The sequence below is a fragment of the Staurois parvus genome, unplaced genomic scaffold (assembly GCF_062004578.1).
Source record: "Staurois parvus isolate SC_StPar_1 unplaced genomic scaffold, SC_StPar_1.0 ptg000183l, whole genome shotgun sequence".
Classification (NCBI taxonomy): domain Eukaryota; kingdom Metazoa; phylum Chordata; class Amphibia; order Anura; family Ranidae; genus Staurois; species Staurois parvus.
In genome coordinates this window covers 9965994-9989309 of record NW_028317979.1, presented here as the reverse complement: position 1 = coordinate 9989309, position 23316 = coordinate 9965994, and the positions used below count along the sequence as shown (strand labels likewise).

General features: G+C 39.9%; 1 protein-coding gene across 4 annotated transcripts in view; it reads left to right on the top strand.

Annotated features, from left to right (window-relative positions):
• The window catches only part of FNBP1L (formin binding protein 1 like), a 215309-nt gene that overhangs the window by 104623 nt on the left and 87370 nt on the right, over nucleotides 1-23316 (top strand). For 3 of the 4 annotated variants that reach the window (XM_089677304.1, XM_089677305.1, XM_089677303.1), the window contains exon 2: nucleotides 1450-1565. The exons of the other annotated variant lie outside the window; for it this stretch is intronic. In XM_089677304.1, the coding sequence (XP_089533430.1) occupies nucleotides 1450-1565 (116 nt within the window). The remainder of the gene's footprint in view (nucleotides 1-1449; nucleotides 1566-23316) is intronic. 4 annotated transcript variants of the gene reach the window in all.

Genomic DNA, 23316 nt, shown 5'->3' with positions numbered 1-23316 from the left:
TTATTCTCTACCTTTTATCTCTCTGAAAAGTCCTAAACCCCTTTTTAACTGGTAAATAAATCTCCAATATAATCAGTATTGTTCCTTCATCCTATGCAAGGAAAAGCCCGGAACGGTAGGTCCTTAAATCCCTTTTTAAGTTTTAACTTCTCTGCAGTAGGATATTAGATTATTGGACAAGTTGGTAGAATCAGGAGAGTGTACAAAATAAGTCTTGCAGCTCCTGCCAGGGGCTGAATTGTAATTACCCAACCAGTGAGTGTACACATGGGCTCATGGCTTGCACCTTGTCATTTCGATTGGTATAGATCTCCCTTGATTAAATACTAGACTGGTAACACTGACATGAGGAAGTGTCAGACCTGAGCAAAAGTCTTTAAGATTATAATGATGTGGAACAAGGTACAGTGGTTATGCTTCATAAAATTGTAAAATAGGCACATAGATGCATTGATGTATGCATTCAGACCAACAAGTTATGGTTTTCAAATGTTGTTCATTGCTTGGGCACCCTTGCACACCTTGCGTTCTCTGATTCAATTCATCCGTGCATGGACTTTGAGCTGGGGGTGTAGAATAAGTTGCAAGTTCCTTGGACTTGGGACTTGAAATAAAATTTGATCTTGTGATGTCAGTGCTACTGCTTTATATGCAAACCCCTAGGGGTACACTTAGACATGAGTTATCCTTTGCCTGCTCTGGAAATGTTAGATAACCCTAACTGATTACTCTTGTTTTCCAGAATTAAGGCCTATGCTGTAGATATCTGGTTATTCCTTTTTACATGCTTAATTATCCATCAATAAAACAATGCATATGAACTCTAGCCTTCCCTCTACTTTCCAAAAAGAAAGAATTAAATAAAAAAAAAAAATTCACTCACGCTCTCTCACTCTCTCTCTCTAAAGCATTTGATTACGTCTTTATAGTTTTCTTCTTTTTTTTTTTTTTTTTCTCCTCCCCCCGGTTTTTTTTTTTTTCCTTTTGATCTGTCTTGTGTGCCAAGATCAATATCTACTCCGTTTGCTTAGCTTATGTGAATAAATAGTGGGTACTGTGTGCTCTGTACCTGCTAAGTCATGGTAGCCATACAGGGACAGATGTCTTTAGAGAACAAAGGACGGGTAGACATCTGCCAGTCCTCGATCATGCTCAGGTCTGCCACTATGTGGCAGAAGACAGAAGCATCACATGCACCATCATCTCTTTTCCCATTGAAAAAAGCAACCCATGACATCAGATATCCCAGCTAGCTAGCTGGTAAATGTTCGCAGTAAGAGCTTATTGTGATAGATGTGTTAATTAAGAACTTTGGGCAGTCCTGGTTTGTATTAATCTCATCCAGCTTTGGCAGGTGTATTTTACTAAACACCGTTTACAGTATTTTGTATTCATGCCTTCAAGTTAAATTGAATGATTTCACGATTTTCTATTTTGCTTTCTATACAGGATCAGTTCGATAATTTAGAGAAGCACACGCAATGGGGTTTAGACTTCTTGGACAAATATGCAAAATTTGTGAAAGAGAGGTTAGAAATCGAGCAGAACTATGCAAAACAACTAAGGTAGGTGCCTTTTGGCTTCTGTATTTTCTTGCTCTGTCATGCTTGTTAAGAAAAGCAGATCAAGGAGCAGCGATGATGAAATTTTAACACAATCCATCCAAACAGTTATTAGTTTAATGGCTTCAGATGCTTATACTATTTCCTACTATAGATAACAAGCTAAAAGTGTATCTAAAGCCCAAACTTTTATAGATAGATAGAGAGATATATATATATATATATATATATATATATATATATATCTCATTGTCAGAGTCTAAAAAGTTAGGGAAAAATTCAAAAGTCTGAGTTGTTACCAGAATAGGACATTTTCCATTGGGTACACTTGTTCTAATATCAGCAGGTCTTTTAAGTCCTGTACATTGCAATGTCAGGCCCTCCATGAATCAGACTTGTTTTCACAGCGTTTCCCACATCTGCTCAAATGGATTGTGATCTGGAGAATTTGGAGCCAAATCAACACCTCAAACACATTGTGTTCCTCATACCATTCTTGAACTATTTTTGCAATGTGACAGGGCGCACATTATCCTTCATTGAAACACTATTCTCTGATGTCACCAGCCTCTTTCAGCAGGAGTGTACTTGATCAGCAAGATGTCAGGATCCATGGTTTTCCAGCAGAACATTGCGCAAAGCATCACACTGCCTACATTAGCTTGCATTCTTCCCATACTGTAGTCTGGTGCCATCTCTTCCCTAAGTGTGTATGCACAAGCTCCAGGTTGTCCCCATAATTTGAAAAAAAAAAACATTTATCAGACCAGGCCAACTTCTTCCATTGCTCTGTAGTCACGTTCTGATGCTCAAGTGCCCTTTGTAGGCACTTTTGGCTGTGGACATGGGTCAGCATTGGCATTCTGATCTTTCAGATGCCATTGTAATGAGACAATCATTGTTATTCACTTAACCTGTCAGTGGTCCTAAAGTTATGGTTGATTGTGTGTATGTATATGTGTATATGTATGGATGCCATTTTTGAGGAAACACATCGGGCGAAGTCTTTCTGTGACGTCGCCACGTACGAGCCAATAACAGACTGATACCGCGGCTGTGTAAGCTAATGTGTTTTTCCTTTGCTATCTTAAACTCATCTGAATGTAAGTGCAATACTTAGATTTTAAATAAACATTTGTTTTTAATGAGGTTGCACTATGAAGTATTTTCTTGTTTAAACCCTTTCATACATTATTGTGGAGAGCGGTATGAAGCAGTTATGCCGCTTCCTGATGTGGACATGCAATGATCCATCCATCCTCACTGGATCTGTTAGTGTGGCGTTTGAATACCATCCGCTCATGTGATCTCTATAGCTTGAGATCAATTTGGTCTGGTAAGAGGCTTGCCTGTTTTTCTGAGGCGAACCTTTTTTGAGCACAGCAGCACCTTATTGGAAGATTAATTTGGTATGCAGCATTTCTTCCTTACATTGGAGTTGGACTTATTTAACATGCGTTCATTTTGCCCTAAAATATTATTTGGTGTTCTGTGCATTTTAGTTTGCATAGGTTTTGTACTTCATATGGAGTAAAAATTTGGGGATAGATGAATTTTCATTTGCATATATTTATTAATCACATTTAAAGTGAACAGCGCACTTTTTTAATGTGTTGAAACTATATATTCTGGTATTCAGGAAGGTAGTAGCAGCAGTTCACTTTTTTACTTTATTACATACATTATTGGGCTAAGTACAAAGATCTTTTTCTTTATACAATGTATAAACCTATTTGACAAAGACTCTAGCCCTGTCTCAGCCAACAAATGACAGGTTTCATTTGTGTGCTTAATTCGAACAATATTCATCTCTCAACGGAGGAATATTTAAAGAGTTTATTTTTTCTGGCCCTCCATGATATAACAAGTATTTTCAATTTTCCTTTTTATTTTGAAAATGTAGCTTGTCATAAGATTAGGGCACATAAGATCAAGCAGTAAATCTAAATACTGTTAATTTTTCAGTTTACAAAAAATATTGATATGGGTTTTTTGGCTGGTTACTGTTGACAGTCCAGCTTTTCTGTAGGCGTCTACTTTGCTGGTCATTGTAAACGTACCTGGGCATTTTCACATATGTGAGCAATATATTTAAAACTTTTTTTCATGGCATTCCTTGTTTGTTTTGCCAGCATATAGCAGTAGAGAATAACAAGTGGTCATATATCCAGGATTGACTCCATTATCCTTCACTGTAAATGACATGAAGAATATACTGATCGGCCATGTATGAGATCCAATCTCAGCTGTATTGGATTAAGATATACAATATATCATATTTGAGTAGTTGTGACATAGCTTTGCTTTGCATATTCTGTGCAGAGTTGAGGGGCACCCAGAAGGGCCTTCCAACTACAGATTGTCTGCAGCAAACCACAAGAGGGGGACTGACACAAGAGCAGGCACCCTGCACAAGGAGCAGTATTGACTGGGCTTTATTACAGAAAGCTCCTGCACAGAGGAAACACTTCACACTGGAGTGATGCACAGATCTGAAGAAATACACAATGCACAAAGATGAAAACAAGAATACACCTTGCCTCTTTGTATTTAGACAATATTTGCTTATCCGAGTGGGGTTCAGCTTTAATTGCTGGATACGAGTAACATTCAGTGCTTACATGTTTATTGCTTCTTTGAAACTAGAGAAACTATGATCTCTGAATTCTATAGTCAAGTGAGGATGTCTGTTACACAATCAGTTGCCTATGGACCCAGAACAAATAGTTCCTTTTAACTTTTAATAAAGAATAATCCATCTTGCAAAGTTATGAATGCCAGGGTGTTTATGGCACCTAGGCATTCATTGCTATTTTGCCACATCTCAGTCTTTTCCTGAGAATTATGTTTATTCTCAAGAAAAGTACTATTTATAATGTAAATAGAAGTGTTAATGGTTTATTTTTATCAGTTAGCAAAATGGAAAGTAAATGAACAGAAGAGAAATTCAAATATAATCAATATTTGGCGTGACAACCCTTCAGCTGCAAAACCGCATACTTTTTTCAATTCCAGGTATACTTGCACACAGTTTTTGAAGGAATTTTTTAGGTTGGTTGTTCCAAACATCATGGAGGACTAACCACAGATCTTCTGTGGATGTAGGCTGCTTCAAATCCTTCTGTCTCTTTATGTAATCCCAGACAGCTACGATGAAGTTGAGATCAGGGCTCTATGGGAGCCAAACAATAACTTCCAGGACTCCTTGTTCTCCTTCAACCACTCCCCCCCCCCCCCCTGCAATGTACTGTGGCCGAGCGGCAGCTACAGGCAAAGCGATGCACTCGTACGTCGCTCTGGCTGTACTAACACAAGGGGGTGCCTGAGCGGACACGCATGATCACTATGTAAGAAAAGCTGTTATGAATTAATGTCATTCATAGCTCTACTTCTCTTTCTAGTGAGCAGTGATTGGCCCACAGTTGTCACATGATACATGGGGCCAATCACAGCACCCTGTACCATGTGACCAGCTCCAGCCAATCACAGATCACTATCCTGAGTTGTCAAAACTTAACTCATTCATTACAGTTCATGAATGAGTTAGGTTCTGACAGCAAGCTTTGCATTGCAGGATAAATTATCTTTTTCTCCTGCAAAGCTGTAAAAAAAAAATCCCTGATTACCACCCGCCCCCCACCCACACATTAGTACAATGTTACTATGGTAACGTTTTACTATTCTGATAAAAGTATTTAAAAAAAAAATAAAAATAAAAATGTAAAAAAAAAATACCATATTGAGAATTTTTTTATTTAATTACTTGCCAACCGCTTTCCTGCATTTTGCGGGCAAGCAGCAGCTCTTGGCAAAGTGACGTAGTCATGCGTCACTTCCTATTTTGGGGTGTGCATGCATCTGCACCCACCCCCACACCCATCAGTCCAGGGAGAAAAGAGGAAAAGAGAAAACACGCTAGCCTGTTGGAAGTCTGAGTTCCCATTGTGGATTGACATGTAATGTGGACTAGACAGTGCTATCCTTTGTGATGTGCCTATTGAATTGAATGAATTGTGAGTACTATACCCATTTTTTATCATTTCAATAAATGTTCTTTACGATAATGCACTAGGCCGGTATGCCCTCTGTTTTCTTTGTATCCAGTGTCTTGATATTGGCCTACCAATTATTCCATTATGTGGCAAAGCTCCAGTTTGTCATACCGAGTTTGAGTGAGACATAAACTGTTGTATTTGCCATCATTGGAGAAGGTAATACTTAATTCCTTTTCCCACTGTGCCCCCTGAGGAAATACAAATCCCCTGAGCGTGTGCAGGAAAATAGGTTTCTGTATAAATAAGTATGATCAGGGAAAGGAGAGGTCCTTTTAATAGCAGAACCAGATGAGAAAAACTGGAAACCTAATTACAGAGATTTTGCTGAGAGATTAAATAAGCTGATGGTGAATGCCAATCATTGGCCTTTTTCAACAGCTGAAATTTTAGTTTGAAATTATATATATAAAAAAAGTTAACATTCTGCGTTTTTATGTGTGGTGTGTTTTTTTTTTTTTTTTTTTTTTTTTTAGCAAACTGCAGAGAGAACTGTTCAAGGGTTACAGTAATTCTCTTTCTGATTTTGTAATTCTGTGTGGTTTTAACTAGCAGTATCATGGTGCTTCCCTGACCTGCATGCTAATTGGCTCATAGCCTTTCAGTATATTGTGGCCTGTTAATTAAAGATGGCAGCAGTTTACGCTGTGGAGTAATAGTGTTCTTTGTGGGAGCTAAGCCTATGCTTTTATCGTCTCATTCATCTTGTGTGCCACACTGTCACAATATTTTCAGCTTTGGACAAAGCACATCAGCCTTTTAGCCTAGTGGTAACTGATATATGTTGTGTTTTTTTTTTTTCAGATTTAGTAGCATGGTATAATTGCTGCACCTGTACAGCAACATAGTCCCCTTACATCCTTCAAATGAACCTTAAAGTGTTATTAAACGCATGACCCTGCATCCACTATTTCTGGTCTCCCACAGTACACACAACATGAAAAAAGCAGTTATTTTCGTAAATATAACCAGCTAAAAACCTTTTCTCATCAGCAGTCCTGTGGCTTCTATCAGTGTCCAGCAGAGCACTGGTTAATGGGAGGAATTTTCCTTCTCCCCTGATTGTCGTATGAGGATGCATGACCCCTGACCCTCTGTCTGGACAGCGATGATTGGCCCTGTGCTGGTCACATGCACTCTCCCAAGTAAAAAACAACTCTCTAGCAATACACATCAAACAGAACAGGGCTTTGGGGACAAGCTACACATGCTCAATCAGCAGATGGATTGGGGACTGTGGAAGCAGAGAAGGATCAGAGAAGACAGGATCAAACCGCCTTTTTACACAATGCAGAGGTTAAACCCGTTAGGTTGCACAGTGAGTATAACAAGCATGCTTTTCTGCATATACAGACTGATTTTACTGTTGTGGCTTTAGTAACACTTAAAAATATGAAAAGAAATGTAGTGCTTTTAGTTAATGCAGTTCACTGGATGGAAATTCTAGTTTGCATTAACAGTTCTTTAACCACTTGCCTACCGGGCACTTTCACCCCCTTCTTGCACAGGCCAATTTTCAGCTTTCAGCACAGTCTCACTTTGACAATTGCATGGTCATGCAACACTATACACATGCCATTTTTATCATTTTTTGAGGCAGAGCTTTTTTGGTGTTATTTAATCACTACTGGGTTTTTTTTATTTTTTGATAAACCAAAAACTGAAAATTTAGAATTTTTTTTTTTTCCTTAGTTTCTGCTACAAAACTATGTAAATGAGTAATTTTTCTACTTCACTGATGTGCTAATGAGACTGAAGTGATTGGAACTAATAGTCAGCACTGATGGGCACTGATGAGGAGGCACTGGTAGGTGGCACTGATGGGCATTGACAGGCATCACTGGTGGGCATTCACAGACATCACTGATGGGCACTGAAAGGCAGTACTCATATGGCACTGTTGTGGGGCACTGTTGGGCGGCACTGTCGGGAAGCTCAGATGGGCACTGTGGCATTGATGGGCACTGGTGGGCACTGACAGGTGGTATTAATGTCCACTGGTAGGCACTGACAGGTGGCATTGATGTCCACTGGTAGGCACTGACAGGTGGCATTGATGTCCACTGGTAGGCACTGACAGGTGGCATTGATGTGCACTGGTAGGCACTGACAGGTGGCATTGATGGGCAATGACAAATGGCATTGATGCACACTGACGGGTGGCACTGATGGGGCTACACTGATCATCAGTGCCCTGATGATCAGTGTAGATGTCCCCTCTGAGGAATGCTGATTACTGACTCTCCTCTCCTCACGAGCTGTCAGCGTGACAGTCCGTGAGGAGAGAAATGCCGATAACTGCATTTCCTTATTTACATGCGATCAGCTGTGATTGGACACAGCTGATCACATTACAGAGCCAAAGTCATTGGCTCTTTCCGCTGATCGGTGATCACCGAACTCCGCGCTGTGCTCCCCCGGGGGCACGCACATGTGATTAGAGTGGGAGGATGTCATATGAATGAGAGAACCACCGTGCTCCTGTCATTTCCTTATATGGTGGGCAGGAGGCGGGTGAACAGGAATACATGTTATAAGCATACAATAGTTACTGTCTGCATGAGCAGCATTTTATATTTTGAAAGTTTGACCTTCTTTTGCATGACATTCATTGCATGGGACACTCAATTTCTCATTTCCTTTTCTAGATATTTACATGCTTTACACAATAAATGAACCCTAAAGTGATCCTTTGCGCCACTGAATTACTTTAGGGTTCATTTATTGTGTGTGATTTATTTTAAGGTGGCAGCAGTGTTTAATTTGGATACATTTCACTTCACATACTTATGTTTTTTTGTGTTTTTGTTTTTTTTAAATGCATTTAGTGCATAGGTTTTTCCCACATACTCTTTAAAGCTAAACCATGTAAATTATAACTTATTTTTCGTAGGAAACAAATGGGCAAATTTAAAAAAAAATGTAGCATATAAAATTGACACAAGTTGTATTGTAATTGAATGTTATTAAATTACCATTTCTTTTCAATCTGCAACACTATAATTTTCTGTCAAATGCAATGCAATATGGCTACAACACCCACCCCCTGGAATATGTAATTTCCTGCTTTTAATGTGGTTACCTGTGTTGATGGAGATTTTGATTTACTTTTTCCAGGACACGATATTTGATCTCATGGATTGTTGTACTATGCATCTTTTTCTCTGTGCCTTCTATATTAGGTGATGCCAGGTAGAGCCACCCAAACACCAGCTCCAGTACTTGACCTAATTCTTAAGCTTTTAAACATGTGACCAGCACTGAAGGGATTCATGAGCAGCATTTTCTGTAGGAAAGCTTACACTTTGTTCCATCAGAAGTTCTTGTAGTTTGTTTTTTTTTTTTTTTTTTTTTTTTGTTTTTTTAAGTTTTTGGTAGATTTGAATAGCTTGAGTCTCCAGAGCACTTTTAAAGGATGAGTTCACCTTTGGGAACATGTTACATGTTCCCAATGTTGCAGCTGCCACACCCCGCCCACTGCTCCATCATGTATGGGAAAGCAGATGTATTGCCAGATCTGCAGGTGACCTGCATGGTATCAGCGATCTGCTGATTGCTGGTGCAATGTTTTATAGGCTTCCTGCAGACAACAATAATAAATGCGCATTTTTTTTGCAGGTAAAAAAATGTGCATTTACCATTTTTGTGCAAAAGGTGAACTTATCCTTTAATAATACCATTTGCCCCAGGCCATGTATGTTCTCAATTAACTGCGGAATCACTTTCTTGTATTATAGATAATGCAGTTAAGCCTGCCATAGACGTTTCGAATCTTGGATGGTTCAGCAGGAACTGGCCAAGATTTGAACCTTGTATGAGCAGGCTGAGGGTACCCAAGCAATTGATCAACTTGTGTACAACCAGTCTGCCGGATTTTATATGCGATTATTGCTAGCGACTTTTGTTTGCCCTGCGGGGACAGCTCCCCTTGCTGGGAGAACACAATGGCTCTGTGGGAGGGATTCCCCTGTCAACTCTGTTTCTGAATTTCTTTCCTGCAACCCGTGGTTGCATTAAAGAAATTTGCTCCGTCTTTGGGCTGCCTTGGAAGTATCAGTCCTGCATGGACTAATCTTTTAAATTGAATTGTAAATCCAGTTTCAGAGCAATCACATCCAAGTGAAATCTGTGTTTTTAAAGACCTTTATCAAATTTATTTGCAGATGTAACCTTTCTCTGATTTGAAAGAATTCACAGATGCCTTACTTTGTCCCATCTCAAAATGATTTATCAGAAGAGCCATGCTTTTCTTAGCACTAGTTGATCATTAGGGTTTAGAAAAAAATAGTGTGCTTTAATTAAAGAAATGCAGATTTGTGGGGAAATCGATGAGCCAACCACAAAAAAAAAAACCAGGAAATGTGATTTCTGTGTACATACAGAGCTAAGCTGCTATGTTGTGAGAAACAGACTATTTTGTTACCGCCTTTAGAAAGCCATAAAAATACCTGCTGATCCTGCCATTAGAACCATTGGGTAGGCACTTCCTTGATAGGGTGACAACAATGCTCCTTTTGCAGTGAAATCATTGCCAAGCTTGCTTTTTCTGCAGCTGTTCAGATGTCAGTATCTCCTGGTAGTGTGATCAGTTAATAATCAAACCTTTTTCCATCTACAGTCTTTTAGACTGAAAGGACATTGCTGTAATTGCAGCAGTTTGCATGTCCTAGGGAAATGATATGCAGTCCTTCACACATCCCAGCTGAATTTACTTTGTAAAATAGGAGGTAACTTACATTTCTTTTAAAATATTTAACATGCCAACTTGCATTGAGAATGCTTGTTACTTTGAGAAATAAATTAGAGCCATTAGGTTCATGTTAAAGTGGAGTTTTCTTTTAACATACTGCTAATGAAAAATAGGATGAATTCCAAAGGCACTGATAGCACAAGGATTTTTTTTTGTGTTATGTAAAGTAAACAAATGTTTTACCTTGCATTGCTTTTCTTTCCTCAAACTTTGGGTACAGAGGATGTGGTCTAGAAGTAGAGGAAACAAGGTCATGGTAAGAGCAAAATAATTGCGCTGTTTTTGTTATGGTATTGTCTAAGTGGATTCCATACCTTTTTTTTTTTTTATACTCAGCTGAACGAAAAGGAACCGTGGAAGTGTTTTTTTTGTTTTTCTATAGAAATGTTTAAAATATTTTCCCCTTTTTCAATAGTACACATATATATGACTTAAAAATCTATGTGAATAACATGTCAATAAGATAACTAAAAACAAAATTAACATCCCTTTCAAAATTGCTTATTTAATGGTGGACAGAGTCCAGTTTGTTGGTATTTACATTGATACATAGATGGAACAGAAAATCAGTATAAGCAAAATAGAGCCATGAGATAAAAGCAGTGTCCAGTCCTTGGAGACAGCAGTAGCAGTGTGTATATTCAAGACAATACTGAAAAATCTGTATTCCAGGGTTCGCAAGTGCACCAAAAAGGTTAAAGATGTTATGGAGCTTGGTGGAGAAGCGCTCCATTGGTTGATTCTCCCTTCGTTTTTGTTTCCCAAAGGAATCTGCTTGTATAAGTGCAGTGTGAACAGCAAGCTTTGACAAAGCATTTGCAGAGCTTTCAGCAAGCTTTGTTGAAGCTTGTAAAGTACCATTCGTCTCTGGTTTGTAAATGTGAAACACAGATCCTAAGGGGAGTGTTGATTGCCACTTCAAGCAAGATTCTAGCAGGCTTTCAACAAGCTTCAGGAAGTGCAGAAGCCTGCTAGCAGCCTGCTTAAAGAGGTAATCAGGACTCCTATTAGGATCTGTGTTCAGCATTTACAAACTGGAGCTAAAACTTTGAAAACGTCAACAAAGCTTGCTGAAAGCTCTGCAAATGCTTTGTCAAAGCTTACTGTTCACACTGCTCTTGGGATGGTGGTACAGTTCTTTTCCATTGCAGTACCATCAGGCATTTTGAGGCAGTCAGTATGTGAGCCATAATCTGGTTAATTTTACAGGATATACCACTTAGTGTTAATAAACCCATGACCCTGTATTCACTATATCTGGTCTCCCACAGTACACAGAACATGAAAGTGCAATTATTTCAGTAACTATAAACTGCTAAATACCTTTTCTCTTCAGCAGTTAGAGCAGTCTTGTGATTTCTATCAGTGTCCAGCAGAGCACTGGTTAAAGCTTGTGGGAGGAGTTTTGTTTCTACTGTAGGATGATGCAAAACCCCTGACCTCTGGACAGTGCTGATTGGCCCTGTGCTGATCACATGCACTCTCCCAACAAAAGAAAAACCTCTAGCAATACATACAATACTGAACAGAGAACAAAAAAGGGCGCACTCTCATCGTGCATTACTGTGGTATACACCGTGTTTATTGTGTAGTCAAATAGATGTATACTCACAAACCAAAAAGGATAATAAAAGCAGTGTGAATGGTCTGCAATGGCAGTCAATGCAACGCTGTGCCCCTATTAGGGAAAAACTGATGCGCTTCGGGAGAGTTCTGAGGAAGGGGGTTCATCTCCCAAAACGCATCAGCTTTTCCCCAATTGGGGCACAGCATTGCATTGACTGCTATTGCGGACCATTCACACTGCTTTTATTATCCTTTTTGGTTTGTGAGTATACATCTATCTGATTACACAATAAACACGGTGTATACCACAGTAATGCACGATGAGAGTGCGCCCTTTTTTGTTCATTAGCATCCAGATTTCCCGATCTTTGAAGGACAGCACCTCTTCGTTTGCCATTTTGAATTCCTTTAAGTCTGCATGAAGATCTGAGCGCTGGTTTCGTTTCTTTACATACTATACTGAGCATGTGCAGAATGGCTATGGTTAAATCTGTCTTAGGAGGAGCAGCAGAGAAGTCATGATCAAACAGCCTTTTACACAATGCAGAGAATTAACCCCTTAGGTTCCACTGTGAGTATAACAAGCATGTGTTACTGCATATACAGACTGATTTTACTGTTGTGGGTTTAGTAACACTTTAAAGGTATTCCTAGAAGCAGTAATGCAGAGGGGATGGAGATATTAGATTGTCAGTGAATTTTGCAATCCAAGCCATCAAAATGGTTACATTTTGTGATGGGTCCAGAAGAGCAGATACAATTTCTGTACCTCCTGCATAAGTTGAAGGTGGAGGGATAGGAGGGAGAAGGTAGAGGGAGGGAGACATTCTGGGGATAGTACCAGTGGAAGATAACTTGAATGAACTTCTCTTGGCATGGTGAAAACGAAGAGCCCTTACTAGCCTTAATCTCTGTGGTTTGAAGTAAAAATAAACTGGTAACTTATTTACCCGATATGAGTGGTTGACAGCCTGTACTCATAGGAGCCTACACGTGGACACTCAACATGATACAACACTAAAGAATTTAGCAGCTTATCAGCAGTGGGACAATACGTGGGGCAGGTGTGCTAACCTGCCTGATCGATTATTCTCCCTGCTATCAGTGAGCAGGCAGACTGAGGCCACTCAGACATCCTCGCTTAATGCAGCCAAATGTGACCTAACTGAGTGACCGTCATCTCATGTCTATGTATTTGCTAAGAGGAAGAAGGGGGCTGGGCCAGAAGTTGACTGCCTTTCTTATTTGGGTAATAGTGTGCTCCCGGTATAGGTGCTTTCCCAGCTATGATGATTTGTGCAGGCATGTGTACTACTGGGGGCAGCTCAGTCCATTTTCTTGTTGTACATCATGCTACCACTTCAAAACTACATACAGGCAATTTGTGTCTTGGCTACTTATTAACGTGGTGCAGCATGGCAACCGGCACTTAAATTATTTTTTTTTTTTAAATGTTGCAGTAAATGAGATCTGTTTGGTTGCTATAGCTTGACACCTCACTGCAATGTGTTATTAAATTAATACCAAATGTGTGGCAGTTGCCATTAATAAAGCTAGGGGCTGCACGTGGGGTTCCTAAATTGAATAGGCTGCTTACCAATAACCTGATTATAATTTCCTGACTATAAACTTACTGTAGAGTACACGGTTTGCACTCAGCTGCAATGGGATATAGTTAGTAGAATAAAGCTGGGTGTACATGTACCAAAATTCGACTGGCTTCTGTCGAATGGTTGTGCTGGGTAACCAGCATTTGATCAGCGCATTTAGCCAATGTCTGCATCGCTGATCAGTGGGCAGCACAGTGGCTAAATGGTTAGCACTTGCGCCTGGTAGTACTAGGGTCATTGGTTCGAATCTTAACCACGGCACCACCTGCCTGGAGTTTTCATGTTCTTCCTGTGCCTGCGTGGGTTTCCTCCCACACTCCGAAGACATGCTGGTAGGTTAATTGGCTCCTGTCTAAATTGTCCCTAGTATGTGTATGTATGAATGTAAGTTAGGGACCTTAGATTGTACGTCCCTTGAGGGTTAGGAACTGATGTGAATGTACAATATACAGTATATGTATAGTGCTGCGTAAATTGACAGCACTGTATAAGTACCTGAAATAAATCAGTGTTTTCTGATGGGGGTGATGGTCAGTCCCTGCTGTCAGAAAACAGTAATGCAATGAGGGAAATCTCTGCATTCACATCGCTTTTGTGTGGATGCGGGGATCTATGCATTTTTTTGGGTGGTTGAGCGAAAAAAACAAAACAAATACAAAACGATGCGTGTGTATCCTGCTTAAGAAAGCAGGTACCACAAGTTTCCTGCACAAATCTATGAAATGTTGATGTGCCTCTTCCGTTCGCTTTAGCCCTACAAATCAATGTTCAATACAGGTGTCTGCGTTGCATTACAGATTTGCCTTCATGCCTGAACTCCTATTTACATTTACGTTGGGGTGGTTGAGGGGGCATATTTAGAATTTAGTTTCCCCAAGCCTGTGTGTTAAAGCTGACGTTTGGGGAACTTTTCAAGCACAACGGAGTGACATTTCATCTGGTAGCTTCAACATTGAGCTACGGCAAACATTCTATGGATGCTAATGTGCAACTCATCTGTATCCATCTAAAGCAGAAATACCAAATTTGGTTGCAGTTCTTGGTGGTCTGGAGAGTTGTAGCTACTGGCATACTGACCATAGCCCTGTATTGGACACTGAGAAAATGTCCTCTGCTGAGCATGGGGAGCACCATCTGACAGGGAAGCCAAGTATTGGGCAAGTTAAACTGCTTTTCTGTCCTCATGATGCAATTGACTAGTTAACCCTTGCAGTGCAGTAGGTTTCCTGGAGTTGCACCTAAGATCCGTTTGGTATTTTTGTTATATGCAGGCATTTTAAATTCTTGTACTTTTAATGACAGATGATCTGGTGGAATGTCTGTGTCTTTACCTTCAGGGATTAATTTTAGGATTCTTAAACTATTTTAGATGTGTATATCAAAACTGCATTAATTTACATGTCCCTCTGGAAATACAAAATGCTAAGAAGGATGAGTGTGAAATGTCAGGTACGTGATTGTAAATGACAATCATGAAGTACTGCTGTCATTGGGTAATAGAAAGTACACTATCAGAATTAATCTTCCAAGGCCCTAAATGTGTTATAAAGACTCTGGCAGCTGGCAGCTTTTTATCCTGCACATAATAGCAGTATTGGCATAACTGTGAGTGATGTGTCTCTGGGGTACGACAACATGAAGAGGAAGGAAGCAACCTGTTTAGCATTAGTAGCAGGTATTGTTATATTAATCAGCACCAGGAATCCTTTTGGAGGCTGTATTTCAGCAACTGAAAACCTTTAGAGGATTTGGGGAGATGGTGTGGTGGCAGGCTTGTCTTTTCAATTCAATCCCAGTTTTGCTTAGGACTGTCATCCTCCCAGCTCGTTTAATGGTCTGTCCTTGAATTGCACTCCAGTAATAATTTTAAGTCCTAATAGACATAATTCGTGTTCAGGCTGTGCTTCTGATTAGGATAATTAAGCAAGATCAATTTTTTGCTCCCTTCCCCCAGTCCAGCCTGCAGGAGTAAAATTGGGGTGCTTAAGTTTTTGTTTTGGCAATTTTTGCTACTCAGGCATTAACATGTATGTAAAATCTAACAGTGAACTTTTTTTATTTGTTTAATTTTGGTTTGTAAAATGTACCATTTAAAGTGGTTATAAAGCCTTAAGGCTTTTTCACCTTAATGCATTCTATGCATTGAGCTGAAAAACCTTTTGTGCTGCAGCCCCCCCCCCCTTTTTTTTTTCTTTCTTACCTGAGCCCAATCCAATCCAGCGATGTGGACAAGGGCAGCGCTGTCTCTCCTCATTGGGCAGATTGTTAGCAGCGGAAGCCATTGGCTCTTGGTGCTGTCAATCAAATGCTGTGACACAGGGGAGGGGGCTGAGCCACCTGTTCCATGTTAATGAGTGCAGACAGGGCAGCTCGTGAGCAAGCCCGCACAGGTGCCCCCATGGAAAGTGGCTTTCCGTGGGGGCACCCTCCAAAGAGGAGTGCCGGCGGGGAACCCCAGAAGAAGATGATTGGGGCTGCTCTGTGCACAGAGCAGGTAAGTATGGGAATGTTTTATTTTAATAAAAAAAAAGTTTAATATCACTCTGATCATCTTTATCTGTTTGAGAGGTGAAAAAAAACTATTGATGCAGCGAGACATCCATTGCTTTCTTGTGCTCTGTGCAATTCTAAGCAGTTTTAGCCGTCATGCTGCGGTTACTTGTGGGAACTACAGAACACACCCATTGTTATGGTGATGAGAAGAGGGGTAGGTGTTCAGTAGTCCTTACTCTCCTGTCCTATCAGGCCACATGCCCACAACATGGTTGGGATACCTTGCCATGTTTAAGGAGACAGGGATCCCATCCCCACATACCATCCCCACATACCTGGCCTGATCTGTTGAGGAGACTTATTGGTGTCTGGAAGCCCCCTTTAGAATAAAGGGGGCCCTGGATATCTGCCACCCCTATGTGAATGCAGAATTATTTTTTTTTAAATCTGCACTAAGTTTTTATAACAGAAGTGTTTGTGTGTGTCTTGTCATAATTGAGTCTTCCTGCCTGGCAGCATTTGCATAGACATTTCTGTGTTGATATGAAGTAATTCTTGTGCACCAGTTGCAGAGGGATGACATGTAGTGCCACCGGCCATCACTTGCCAGATAAATCTGCTATATTTTCCTAATATGCTGTGCCCACTGGCACATTATGGCAAACAGCTCCTGGGGGCCCTTACTTTTTATTTCTTCTGGTGACTTTCACTTGGATAAATAAGGGGTACATACCACATGTTGCTTATTAAAAAAAGAAAAAAAAAAAAAGGATATGCCGACCCTGTGACAAAGTCCTTTACTAAAACAAAGAAAAACCCATCACAAAAATAATCATGATTTAAATCCAATGTTACTCACAGTCCAGCAGGGAGCACACTGTAATCACTGCTAATCAGCGCATGTAAAACTTAACATTCTGCCTGTCCATATATGGTTTGAGTCTTGGCAGGCCTCTGGTGAACTGACCAAGATTCGAATAATCTATGGCTGCATATATATTCATTGTCAGTCTAGTGAAATGGAGATAAGGGTAATAGCCCTGATGCATACACTTAACCGCTTCCCATCCACCCTATAGCAGAAATACTGCTACAGGGTGGCACGGGTGCACAAAATTACATAAATGTATATGTGATTTTGCATTTCCAGGTAGGGGACGCGTCAGTCACCGGGTCCCGGCCGGTAATTACTCGCCAGCGCCCTGTGATTTCCGAAGATCTCCGAGGGGGAGGACGACTGTTTTGTTTATTACCAGTCCTCCTTCCTGTCAGCTTGTGATTTACAGTGAAGCACACAGATACAGCCCCCCAGTAAAACACTCCATGCACACCGTTAACCCTTTAATCACTCCTCATATTAACCCCTTACTGCCCAGTGCCATTAGTACAGTGTCAGTGCGTTCTTTTAGCACTGATTATTGTATTGGTGTCACTGGGAATGTCAGTGACACCAAGTCAGTTCCCCCCAGTGTCAGAATGTTCTCCGCAGTCCCGCTATAAGTCTCTGATCGCCGCCATTACTAGTGGGAAAAAAAGATTCCAGTATATATACCGCTGTTTGTAAACGTTATTACTTTCACGTAAACCAATTAATTTACACATTTTGAGATTTGGTTTTTTTAGCAAAGACATGGAGCAGAATACATTTTGATTTTTTACATTTTTTTACTGAACATGTTTAATAGCAAAAAGTAAAACATTTTGGTTTTTTTTTTTTGTCAGTCTTTTATAGCGCAAAAAATTAAACCGCACTGGCGATCAAATATCACCAAAAGAAAGCTCAATCCGTGGGATAAAAATTTAAGTAAACAATGTGCAGCTGACAGAGGTGTATTTAAAAGAAAAAAAGGTCAAACACATCAGTGCTGCCAAGCACAGAAAGGAAGAAATGGTTAAATATATTAAGAATGGAGCAATATCCTTTTTTTAGGTATATTAGTGATGGAAGTAAAAAATACACAGTGGGACCACTAAAACGAAAACTGGGCACAACAGTTTTTTTGAGGGAGACCTGAATTTGGCAAACCATTTAAACAATTACTTCTGTTTGGTCTTCTCACAAAATAAATTCTATTAACAATAACGAATTAGGGGATCATATTGATTTATAGTAATGACGGTTCATTTTCAGGAATTCTAGAGAAAGAAGTAGAGTAACTGGCTCGGTTAAAGCTTAAATTAGTATTGAATCCAAGAGCAAACGTTTATTATATTGCAGCTTACCAATTCTTAGAATTGACTACATTCGTTTTTTTTTTTTTTTTTTTTTAGGCTTTCTTCAGTTTTTACATGGTGATCTGGCCAGTAAATCTGTTTTTCAAAAGAACAAATTCTCTTCCAGATGTATCCGTTTACAGGGATGAGACAGACCATTTTACACTGACAGGGATGAATGATCAGCTTCTATTTATTCATGTAAAACCTTTATCCCAAAAGGAAAGAAACTGTTTGCTGTAAGGCCCCATTCACACCTGAGCGTAGCGTTTTTGTGCATTTTTTTTTGTGTTTTGCGCATGTTTTTATGCACATTTGTTCAGGCGGTTTCATACTTTTTGAGTTCCGGCGTTTTTGTATTTGCCAATTGAGAGATTTTATTTGTGACATCATTTGTTGCCATGTTTTTCCATGGCAGAAAAACGCTCTTGGTCCCATGACAAAATGCGTTAGAGCATGAAAATGTGCGATTTACACATCTCCAGTAATTTCTATGGGAATGAATGTGACGGGTGCAGGCTCAGACCCCTGACCTTCTCACCAAACTGGTGACCGAAGGACTAGCCAATCTGAAACCGCGATGTCAACATATAGCTTGCAGAGGAATGCCTAAGGAGACCCCACGTTGCCTAAGCACCATCGACTATTCACCAGAAATGACGAAGACAAACAGGACAGTAAAAATGCAGAAGGAAAAAAAAGGGGAGGAGATGGAGGCCACCTGCTAGGGTGCGCACGAGTATAGTTGGGGTCAACCCCCCTTTAGTCTCAGCCTGTTCCAGACATCAACTTAGTTACTAAGTAGTTCAACCATTTTCGCTGCCAGAGCCATTTTTTTTGCACACGTTTTAAAAAATAATTTTAGGCCAGAAGATTACACAAAACCCCCAAAACATATACTTTCTGAAAATAGACACCCTGGAAAATAAAATAGTGGTAGTTTCACACGATATCCGTAAAAACCACACTAAGGCAAACAAATGCAATAAATTGCCAAAATTTTTTGTAAAATATAAAAGATGTGGTTGAGCCAAGTAAATAGATACCCAACATGCCAAACCTTCAGTGTGTGTGCACCTATGAAATGGCGACAAACTTCATTACCCTGTATTTTCTATAGGCGACGTTTTAAAAGCCCCTACAAGTCATCAGTTTAGTGTTATGGAGGAGGTCACTCTGAGGTGCATGTTCTTAGTGGAGACTGTGAGACCTTCAATCTTTCTGATATCCTCATGCATTCTGATCCATTGTTAGAGGTTGAGCCAACATCCACAGTGCTGGTATTCAAGACTATGCCATATTGGCCAGGATCTTATGTGATCTTTCCAAAAATAATCACGTGACCTTCATATCACATGCAGACTCCTTTAGTGAATAGACCCTTATATCATTAATGTTTTGGGCCATAGCCTATCTTGATTTCACTCTAACATTTAATGCAGTTCTACATTATGATCTTATAGGTTGTACAAGCTAGGACTTAATCCATGTGTGGTTCAGTGGATATCTAGTTGGCTAAAGGATCGATACTAGAGTGCGATTTTAAACGAGCTTTGTTCAGAACAGGTACCAGTCACTAATGGTGTACCACAAGGCTCTGTATCGGTTTAATCTACTTTGTGATAAAATTGAAGGTTTCGTGGGTAAGGTAAGTTGGTCTGTTTTCTGAAGACACAAAGGTGTGCAATAGGATTGACATCCCTGGAGGTGTCTGTAACATGAAGCATGATTTGGGGGTAAAATATTGGTCGAAGCAGTGGTAACTTCAGTTCAGTCTTTCAAATAGTAATGTAATGCACCTAAGGAAAAAGAATCTCCTTTATAGAGTACAACATTGGGGGTACAGTGTGGCCAGCACTATAGAAGAAAGATGTGGGAGTAGTTATTTAAGATGATTCCAAAGCAGTGTGTGGCCAGGCAATGGGAAAACCATATAGAGTTCTAGGATGCATCACTAGAGGGGTAACCAGTAGGAAGGAGGTGGTCCTGATACCCCTATATAGATCTTTGGTAATACCTCTTTTAGAATACTATGTGCAGTTCTGGAGACCTCACTTACAAAAAGATATTGATATGATAGAAAGAATGAATCCAGAGATGTGCAACAAAAACAGTAAAAGGTTGGAGGGTTAAAACATATCAGGAGAGACTTCAGGAACTTGATATGCACAGTCCTAGAGGAAAGAAGCAAAAGGGGAGACATGATTGAAACCTTTTTATGCATCAAAGGTATGAATAAGGTTCAGCAGGGAAGTATTTCCAATATGAAGCCAAGATCAAGAACACGGGGACATGACCTCAATATAGCAGAAGAAAATTTCAAATCTAATTTTTAGAAAATATTGTTTTAAGAGTAGTTGGTGCTTTGAAAAAACAGAAGAGGTAGTGAGTCATTCAACATTAATTGGTTCCAAGCATGCTTGAGTGAAACATCGATCTGTACTCAGACAAAAATGTGTGTTTAAAAAAATTAAAATAAAATGCACAGCTTATAGTTGAGTAAATCTTTACATTCTGTGTCAGCAGTTTGTGTTGTAATTTGACCTTTTGACTGCAGCATGAGATCTGACACTTCTGTGAAGAAGCTGTAAATCCCACAATCCCTGGGCCTCTCCCTCTAGTGCTGATGCAGGTGAGCGCTACACAGTAGTTTAGATCTGATGACAACACAAGCAGAGCATTCAGACACAGAGAGCTAACTCATGCAGCTAAATGATGTGTTTAATCACATTAGCACTCCAATGTTTGTGATGCAACACATTGGGGATGACGAGTAATGTATTGGATGCTGTGTGACACAGGGACAGGAAGTTGTCATGTCCCCTTGGAGCATAGGGACCAGCCAGCCGAAGCTATACATGGACATAGGGCAATCAGTCATCCATGACACTATAAATTGCAACCACAACGTGAGCCCATCACTGCATTCAAAGATGGCCTACAGGTATGAGAGGAGCATAAATTGATATTTTTAAAATCACATTAAGTTAAAAATTATTGAATAGTGTTCCTGGACTGCATAGAGTAAATTTTTTTAAAGGCGAACATTTTAATTTGTTATTAGTCTATCAAAATCTGCTAGCACATCTAGCACTACAGTTTTTAGGGGTCGACCATGCTTTTGTCCAGAGGTGTCTTAGTTGTTTCTACAGTGGAATGGAGACCCCCTAAGACATTAATGGGTTTATTTACGAAAACTTGAGCAAACAGAATCTGGTGCAGCGGTGCATAGTAATACCTTTTAGTGTCTACTTTCCAAAAAAGGGGTCATTTGGAGGGGTTGCTTCTACTATCCTGGCATTTCAGTGCCAACATTAGAAGCTTATGCCACACATCACCCAAACTTGAAGACCAAGCCTTTTCTGACACTTTTTTTTGTTCACATGAAAAAAGTTTTTTTGCTAAAAAATTACTTTCAAGCCCCAAACATTATACATTTTTTAAAGCAGCGGCCCTAGAGAATAAAACTGTGGGTGTTGAATTTTTTTACGTCAGTGTTTGTGCAGCAATTTTTCAAACGCAAATCTTTTGGGAAAAATACACTTTTTTTTATAATTTTAATGCACAAAAACACAATATATTGTCCAATTGTTTGATAAAATTTAAAAGATGATGTTACGCTGAGTAAATAGATACCAAACATGACATGCTTTAAAATTGTGCATGCCCGTGCAATGGCAACAAAGTACATACATTTTTATTATCGATAGGCGGTACTTTAAAAGCTTTTGCAGGTCATCAATTTATATTTACACAGGTGGTCTAGTGCTAGAATTACTGCCCTCGATCTGATGTTCCCGGCGATACCTCACATGCATGGTGCAACCGCTGTTTACATACCGCCACAGGGTCAATGCTGGTGCGGGGGGCAAGTGTTTTAATGCTATTACATGGAATGCAAATATCCCCTATAACTTCAATGGGCATTGTTATATATATATATATATATATATATATATATATATATATATATATATATAAATATATATATATATATATATAAATTTTTTTTTTTTTTTGCGAAATCTGGGGTCTATCAGACTCTAGCTATCTCCTCTGCCATTACATTATCTAATCTCACCAAGATGATCAGATGCTTTCCCAATTTACAAATGGCACTGTTTATATCTTGCAAAACTGAAGTGATGAAATGCTTGTAGCTTCCGATTTCTTAGACTATAGAGATGATTGGAGCCATTCTGGTCTCTGATCAGCTCTTTGGTCAGCCAGCGGAACTGCCAGCTGCATTTTTGGATTCCCCTGTGGGACAGGAGAGCCCAAGAAAACTGTAGAAGGCAGCAGGAGGGGGGAGATGGGGTATCCCTTCCCGCTGCTCGTAAAAACAATTCAGCTGCTAATTGGCCACTAGGATTGCTTTTACATGAAAGCCGACCGCCAGCTGAAAAAAAAAACGATACCAGGCTCATGCCTGTAGCTGCAGGCATCATCCCGGTATAAAGTCCAGCGACGTACCAGTACATTGCTGGTCCATGTTGGGCATATATGTAACAGCAGAGAACGTGGGCATACAATGAATTGGCACTGTGGATCAATATGACCTCAATTCATTCTTTTTTGTAATGCCCATGTTGAGGGTTAGGCCCAAAAGAGTTTTAAATTCAGAAACCGTGATAGGTTTCCATGCGAATTGTCTGGCAAGAGCTGAATTTGGGTGGGCAGCGATGTATTGTGTGTGTAAATTGCTTTTGGCCCACCATCAATTGATACAAATCTTCAGTGAAAAACAGCGGAGGGGCTAAATGCTAGTACTGGCAGCGAACAGGGCTGATCCTGCGAACTGTGTTTTTGGGGACACTATACAAAGGAGGCACTAGTATAGTTCTGTTCATGATCAATATATTGATCCAAACAAACACTATACTAGTAATGGCAGTGATCAGTGACCTATATTGTGTTTGTAATAGTGTGCAGGCAGTCTAACGCTAGCTGACCCTGGCTGGGTGGGGCGCTAACTAACCCTGACGTTATCTGATGTCGCTAGTGGCAGGAATACAGTGATCAGTGAAAAATTATATATACTGACACTGTACTAATGGCACTGGTTGGGT